The 7,906-nt window shown below is 40.7% G+C and overlaps 1 protein-coding gene across 3 annotated transcripts; it reads left to right on the top strand.

Moving 5' to 3' along the window:
* Nucleotides 1-279: 279 nt before the first annotated feature.
* LOC118429630 (gastrula zinc finger protein XlCGF8.2DB-like) lies at nt 280-7,284 on the top strand. Of its 3 annotated transcripts, none has more exons than XM_035840191.1 (3): nt 280-406; nt 3,676-3,783; nt 5,652-7,284. In XM_035840191.1, the coding sequence occupies exon 3, from the start codon at nt 5,668-5,670 to the stop codon at nt 6,748-6,750; it is 1,083 nt and encodes a 360-aa protein (XP_035696084.1). In that variant the 5' UTR covers nt 280-406; nt 3,676-3,783; nt 5,652-5,667; the 3' UTR covers nt 6,751-7,284. The 3 variants fall into 3 exon arrangements, with proteins under 3 accessions (XP_035696084.1, XP_035696086.1, XP_035696085.1); XM_035840193.1 differs by having other exon boundaries at nt 3,676-3,767; XM_035840192.1 differs by having other exon boundaries at nt 286-392.
* The last annotated feature ends 622 nt before the right edge of the window (nt 7,285-7,906 follow it).

A 7,906-nucleotide genomic window follows, 5' to 3' on the forward strand; every position in this document is an offset into this window, starting at 1 on the left:
AATATGTGTAGGGAATGTTAGTTATTTGTACACAGATCTTTGAGAAAGTCGTTAGGGTTTCTGATTGTGCTCAACATCTGATAACGACACAGTATATTACGTTATTTACATCAAAGTTCCCGTAAAGGAACTAGTAGTTTAATTTTGGAAAAGTTAATCCTTTGAGGTATGCTTCTCATGAGTTCATGACGACCAGATGGACCTTGTACATGCATTCTGAAATCGTCATCGTTACGACGAAGATACAATGTTATCAGAAGGGTAATCAGGTATCAGTTAGGTGACCTCTTGACCCCAACTGAACCCCCGCGGTTCACTGACTCTAGCTTGGCGGCACCGGTCAGCGTCCCTGACAAGAAAGGAAAGACCACGTCTCATTGTTGCTTTCTTTGGTGAGTGATAAAAGGTAAAGGAGGATTAACTTTTGCTGCTTAACTTTTTGTCTGAATAATGATTCCGTCCAAAACAACGTTTAATATCGCACAGCGCACTGCAAATGTGCCGTGATTCGAACCCTGAGCACCTTATGGGGGAGGGGGGCAAAAAGCTAACAAAGCTTTATTGTCTGAAACTACTAGTATATCCGCCACCCCGAAAGACTGTGTTTGAATATAACAGAGTTCAAACCCAGCATCCCTCGTATAATGCACTCCAATATATAAAAACTCCTATATATAAATACCTGGAGGTACTGCATTTGGCTCTATACTCTCATGTCCCTAATAAACGTACCGGGACGTAGAGATCTTTCATCCTTTCAAACACGCTGTTTTTCAAAGTGGCGGATTATGTAATGTTCACCGCGTATGGAGGTAACGTAACGTAAATTGTAATTGAAAAAAAAAATTATTTGCAAGTTCATACCCGAGGGCTAATTGCAAGTGCATTGTATAAACATAGGAGGGAATCCAAGTGACAATGAACAGTTATAAACGATATTCTGCTCTAATACTACTTATTATATTTCAGCCATACCATATATGGTATGGTGAAATATATTGTATTCGTAATGTTTCTTTCTTTCTTTCTTTCTCCTGTCAAATCTTCAAATCGAATCATCTCCGTCGTTCCGAGACCGAATGACCTGAAATTTGGCACAAGAGTAGAGTGGGTCAATACCGAGGTCCTTTTTTCTCATTTTTTTCATATCTGCCTCTAAAATGATTTTATTGAAGTTTAAAGGTCACGTTTTGACCACAACGGTATATTTTGACCCCCTGTACCATTGAATTACAGTGGAATGACCTTAAATTTGGTGTAGATAGGCATTAGATAGTTGGTAAAATGATCCTAGTAAAATTTTTGGCATGAACCAATTTCAAATTATTAATTTCTGCACTTTTCTGAGGGGAAATTGGTTTTCTTTCGGCCTTCTCCCGTGAACTCCCGTGACCCCAGAGCCCACAGGTGCCAGCGGTCTGGGGAGAGCGAGAGTTAATTACTTTATGGACGCCAGCCAATCAGCGACGAGAAAGGCGAATGCTAGTTAATATTCATAAGCGGGGCCTTGCAATCCCGTTTATACACAAACAGATGCATATTACAGCCTTACAGTGGCCATATGTTACCCTGTGCCCGGTTTGAAATTGTAGTTTGTGAGGATTTGGAGTTCAGACAGGGTCATTTGAGCGGTAGCGGACGGTACGCGTGCATTGAACGTCAGAATACAAGTCTGTGTCGATGAATTTACCAACATTCCGCATGGCACTATCAATCATTTTTGGCAGATTTGACTTTGGGGGTTAGTTGAGACAATCGAGAAAATGTTACTTGGCAGAAAACGCGGGAAAATTGGACAGTTTGCGTTTAGTTTTGATACGTAAGTTTGACAGTGGCGAGAATGCATGTATTTTTTCCCAAACAAATGTAGGTACTTCTAACGTTAGTGTTGTTGTTGTTCTTTTTTGACGTAAACTTTGTACATTCAAATTGTAAGTAACTTTAAACTGCCAGAGTTTGAGCCCAACAAAACACTCTTAGTACCAGAGTATCACCACTGACCTCCGAAAAGAAACCCCCGAACAAGGTAGAAACTCCTATCCTCCAGGTCTCGCACGCTACGAGCAGGAAATTACAACACTCAGACAAGATTACGTCCGATGGCTGATTGCATACAAAGTAAAACAATTTAACAGTGGTATGCAGGGCATATACTTAACAAAGAATTCGAAGGAAAATGAAATATATAGATAAAGCCAAATCAAGTTAACTTGTTGGTCCTGGGATTTTTCAGAAAAGAAATGAAGCGACAGGGTGGTAAAATTCTTGTAAAAATTCGAGACGTCACCGTTTATGTAATGGCTCGTACAAAACAAGAAGATTGAAGTTTTTAGCTTGAAAAAACAACAACAACAACACACTCCTACTACACAACACCTGCACCTGCTTGACAATTATTGTTGTTTATTTATTGTTTATTAAGAAACCTTTTAGCCCTTACGGGCTAATCTTCCAAGGTTCAATCAACATGAATCAACATGACAATCAACATGAATACATATCCATTTTTAAAAAAATACAACAATCACAAAGTATTTACAATAGAGCACAGTGTCTAGAGGTCAAAGGTCTAGATGACAATGTTTGAGATGGCTTGTTTAAAACTGGACAATGTACACAGTGCCTTAATGTCAGATGGCAATGAGTTCCAGAGCATAATTGCTCGGTACAAGAAGGTACGTTTTCCACTGTTTGTTTTAGGTTTAGGTAGTCTGAAGTTGTTAGATACAGAAAATCTAGTATTATACATGTGGGATGAATTAACTGGTATGAAGGAATTGTACACATATTAAAACGTATGCCCTACTTGATTAAAAAAAGTTCAATGCAATAATAAATGTACCCACATCACAAGGAGATTATGACGGTACTTAGACCTAGTTATCGAAGTGGAAATTGTTGGATGGCGTCATGTAATTTCATGATGAATCTTCTGAATGGAAGATGCGTTTTTTTTCACTCTCGGAAAAATAGGAGCTGCCGCAATTCTAAAAGCCAATCAGTTATGCATAGGCGGTCCTGTGGAAGATTATATTCTTCCATGTGGGCCCGGTTCATATTGGGCAAGCTCTGTTTTGACCTGGAATCAATTCACAATATTAGTTCTCTTTTGGGGATAACTTACAGTTTAAATATTGCACTTTTGCGCAGGGGTGACTTGGAACAGTCCAATGTTGCGTGGGAATGGGTATGGCTGAAATATGCTGTATTTGCACCCAAGCAAATGTCGGCCTTTCTAGTTAGTATTGGCTATTTCTAAACAGGATTATAATCACTATGAATTACAAAGTTTAACGTCTGCTGCTATATGTTTGAGGTCTTTCGTGTATCCCCCGGTATACTTCCTGCATCATCTGTATTAATGTACTCGTTGTAGTTTGTTGGTCCGGAAATTCCATATGGATTTTGTAATGATATTTGTGTATTTTTGGCAACGACTAGTGCCTGATTTGTGTATTTTTGGCAACGACTAGTGCCTGATGACTCACATTTGACATCTAATTTTCTAAACAAGACTGCTAAAGTAGTCCATTACCAAGTCAAGTTGAAAGAAAAACACGACCAAAATAAACTACTCTTGAACTACATTTTTCAAGGTGTTTCACACAAATTCATTCTTGACTTCCTACAGGTTCCAGGTTGTATTTACATCAGTTCATCCCCTTCTTCTTCCAGGAATTCACAAAAGTCCTTGCAATTTTTGGATGCAGCTACCAGAAATTGCTGTTGGGTAGACTGATCCAGTCCTGCAGAGCACCAAATTAAAGGTATAACAAGTCCGAGGTATGTCATATAGTATTATTGTGTCTGTGTATATCATCCTCCTATGCAGGAACATCCAACGGCGAAACCGCCTGTCTGGATGTACCCTGCTTTCTCAACTGTCACTCTTAGTCTTAGTTCCTGACTGCCCTACTTATGAATACTAATGAGCTTAATATATATGGGAGATCCCTTTAGAAAACTGAAAGGCCTATTCTCTGATTGGCTGACAGCTGATTTGGGGGGGCATCCACAGGAACTAAGTGACGGTTGAGAAAGCAGGGTACATCCAGACAGGCGGTTTTGCTGTTGGATGTCCCTGCGTAGGAGGATGGAGTATATAATCATGAGTAAGGTAATGTCTTCCATATCCATTTTAGTAGCCCTGGGCCACACAACTTTGTGTACTCACTACAGCAGGGGTTTATAAATAACTTCTGCACTGTGGTGAAATGACTTTTCCCATGTAACAAAATGCCTTTTGTGAAATGACTTTGCCATGTAGCAAAATGACTTTTGCCTTGTGCAAGTTGTAGTGAAATGACTTTTGCCATGTAGCAAAATGGCTTTTGCCATGTACTAGTAGTAGCGAAGTGATTTTTGCCATGTAGCAAAATGGCTTTTACCATGTAGTGAAATGAGTTTTGCCATGTACTAGTAGTAGCGGAGTAATTTTTGCCATGTAGCGAAATGGCTTTTGCCATTTAGCTGATGACTTTTGCCATGTAGCAAAATGGTTTTTCCCGTGTAGCGAAATGACTTTTGCAATGTACTAGTAGTGGCAAAGTGTTTTTTACCATGAAGCGAAACGGCTTATGCCATGTGGTGAAATGACTTTTGCCATTTAGCAAAATGACTTTTGCCTTGTAGCGAATTGACTTTTGCCATGTGGTGGAATTACTTTTGCCATATGGCGAAATGACTTTTGCAATGTAGGGAAATGACTTTTGCCATGTAGGGAAATAACTTTTGCCATGTAGCGAAATGACCTTTGCCAAGTAGGGAAATGACTTTTGCAATGTAGGGAAATGACTTTTGCCATGAAGCGAGATGACCTTTGCCATGTAGCAAAATGACTTTTGCAATGTAGGGAAATGACTTTTGCCATGTAGGGAAATAACTTTTGCCATGTAGCGAAATGACTTTTGCAATGTAGGGAAATGACTTTTGCCATGTAGGGAAATAACTTTTGCCATGTAGCGAGATGACCTTTGCCATGTAGCAAAATGACTTTTGCAATGTAGTGAAATGACTTTTGCCATGTAGCAAAATGACCTTTGCCATGTAGCGAAATGACTTTTGTAATGTAGGGAAATGACTTCTGCCATGTAGGGAAATGATTTTGCTATGTAGCGATTTGCCATTTAGCAAAATGACTTTTGCTATGTAGCAAAACGGCTTATGCCATGTGGTGAAATGACTTTTGCCATTTAGCGAATGACTTTTGCCTTGTCACAAAATGACTTTTGCCTTGTAGCAAATCACTTTTGCCTTGTAGCGAAATGACTTTTGCCATGTAGTGAAATGACTTTTGCAGTGTAGTGAAATGACTTTTGCCATGTAGGAAAATGACTTTTGCCATGTAGGAAAATGACTTTTGCCATGTAGGAAAATGACTTTTGTTATGTTGGGAAATGACTTTTGCCATGTAGCAAAATGACCTTTGCAATTTTGCAAAACGACTTTTGCTATGTAGCGAAATGGCTTTTGCCATGTAGCAAAAAAACACCTGACATGCAGTGAAATGACTTCTGCCATGCAAGTATTTGAATGGCTATTGTGAACTGAAAATTAGAAGTTACCTATTATGAGATAAGTACAAGGATAGGAACTTGTAATTGATTGCAACAATCCTGGTTTTTTACTAATTGATAAAATATGTCTTTCAGGCGAGCGATCAAAGAAATGGCTGACTCAGACTTTGGATTCCGTGTGGAAGAGCATACCAGAAAAAAATCGTTTCAATGTGCAGACTGTGGGTACAGGACATTACATAGCATTTACCTATCTGACCATATGGAATTTTGCCCTGGAGAAAAACCCTTCAAATGTGGGGAGTGTAGGTACAGTACAGCTAGCAGGTCAAGTTTATCTGACCATATGAAACGTCACAGAGGAGAAAAAACGTTCTACTTCAAGTGTGCGGACTGTGGGTACAAAACAACAAATGAGTCTTACTTTTCCAACCATACGAAATCTTGCACAGGAGAAAAACGTTACAAATGCGGGGAGTGTGGGTTCAGTACAGCTTACAAGGCTAGTTTATCTCACCATATGAGGCGGCACACAGGAGAAAAACCATTGGTTTGTGCCGATTGTGGGTACAAGGCACCACATAGCCAGGGGTTATCTGACCATATGAAATCTTGCACAGGAGAAAAACCTCACAAATGTGGAGAGTGTGGGTACAGTACAACTAACAAGTCTCACTTATCTGCCCATATGCAACGTCACACAGGAGAAAAACCCTTCATGTGTGGGGAGTGCGGGTACAGAACAACTACGAAGTCGTGCTTATCCCATCATATGAGAACTCATACAGGAGAGAAACCCTACAAGTGTGACCAGTGTGACTATTCTGCTGCGCAGAAATCCAGTTTGAACGCCCATCGACTAAAGCACACCGGTGAGAAACCCTATAAGTGTGGGGAGTGTGAGTACCGCACAGCTAATAGGTGTTATCTATCTGACCATATGAAACGTCACGCAGGAGAAAAGCCGTTCATGTGTGGAGAATGTGGGTACAGAACTGTTAAAAAGTATGACCTATCTAGACATATGAGTGTTCATACAGGAGACAAACCCTTCATGTGTGGGGAGTGCGGGTACAGAACAACTACGAAGTCACGATTATCCAAGCATATGAGAACTCATACAGGAGAGAAACCCTACAAATGTGACCTGTGTGACTATTCTGCGGCACAGAAATGCAATTTGGACGTCCATCGACTAAAGCACACCGGTGAGAAACCCTATAAGTGTGGGTAATGTGAGTACAGCACAGCTAATAGGTGTCATCTATCTGATATGAAACGTCATTCAGGAGAAAAGCCGTTCATGTGTGGAGAATGTGGGTACAGAACTGTTAAAAAGTCTGACCTATCTAGACATAGGAGTGTTCATACAGGAGACAAACCCTACATGTGTGGAGAATGTGGGTACTTTATCACAGCACATGAGAATCCACACAGGAGAAAAAAACCTTACCAATGTGACCTCTGTGACTATTCTGCAACCCATAAATCCAGTTTTAACAGACATCGTGCAAGACATGTAGAACATACCGATGAGAAACCTAACATTTGTGGCTAGTGTTGGTCCAGAATTCCCACCAAGCTTAACTTGACCACACACATGCAAACTCATACATCCAAATTGCACGTAGGAAAAAATGTGGTATGTGTTACTATTCTGCTATGCAAAAGTGGGCTTTAGATGTCCATCGAGTTAAACACAAATCCTACGTGAGAGGGAAGTGATTGTACATGGCGGCTGTAAGGTCTCCTTGATGAAAACATGACAGCATACACCAAGAACGTTCAATGGAATGATTGGACCTCCACGCTCCTCCACAGCGTCCTATTAAATCGTGTTATTCCACTGAATATGCGTGTGAGTCTTTTTGCAATGCATTATACGGCCGCATGGTGGCCACTGGCAGCTGGGATTCTTCTCAAAGACAGTCCTGGGACAGAGAACGCATTCCTGGGGCGAATCATGCTGAGAGGAGCTAAGTGTCCCGGGAACGTGACCGTGGAGAAGGCCAAACGCGCCGCCGTGCAAAACTCCCTTCCGTGACATAACTCCCTCTCGGCAATGTAGAGGGATAATCTTAACGCCCTTACAGCGCCACCAAATCAGGTACATTCTAAAACTCCCTTTGTTATAACGTGCCACTATTGTGGCAACATTTTACACCCTAAATAGTAAACTTGCGACCAGTTTTGGACCCGGTAACTGTAAAAATACTCAGGCTGTAGAAACGCACGTAGTGGCGTGCGCTCACAACTTACGATTTTCTAAGGCATTGAGACAAACACAAAACAAAACAAAACGACAGCTGTGAATTCCATAGAGTTTATTCAATTCAGCTTGAGGTGGATTGTGAATAAGCCCACGATCTCAAACCTATGGCTTCTTCACG

Source organism: Branchiostoma floridae, chromosome 13 (assembly GCF_000003815.2).
Source record: "Branchiostoma floridae strain S238N-H82 chromosome 13, Bfl_VNyyK, whole genome shotgun sequence".
NCBI lineage: Eukaryota > Metazoa > Chordata > Leptocardii > Amphioxiformes > Branchiostomatidae > Branchiostoma > Branchiostoma floridae.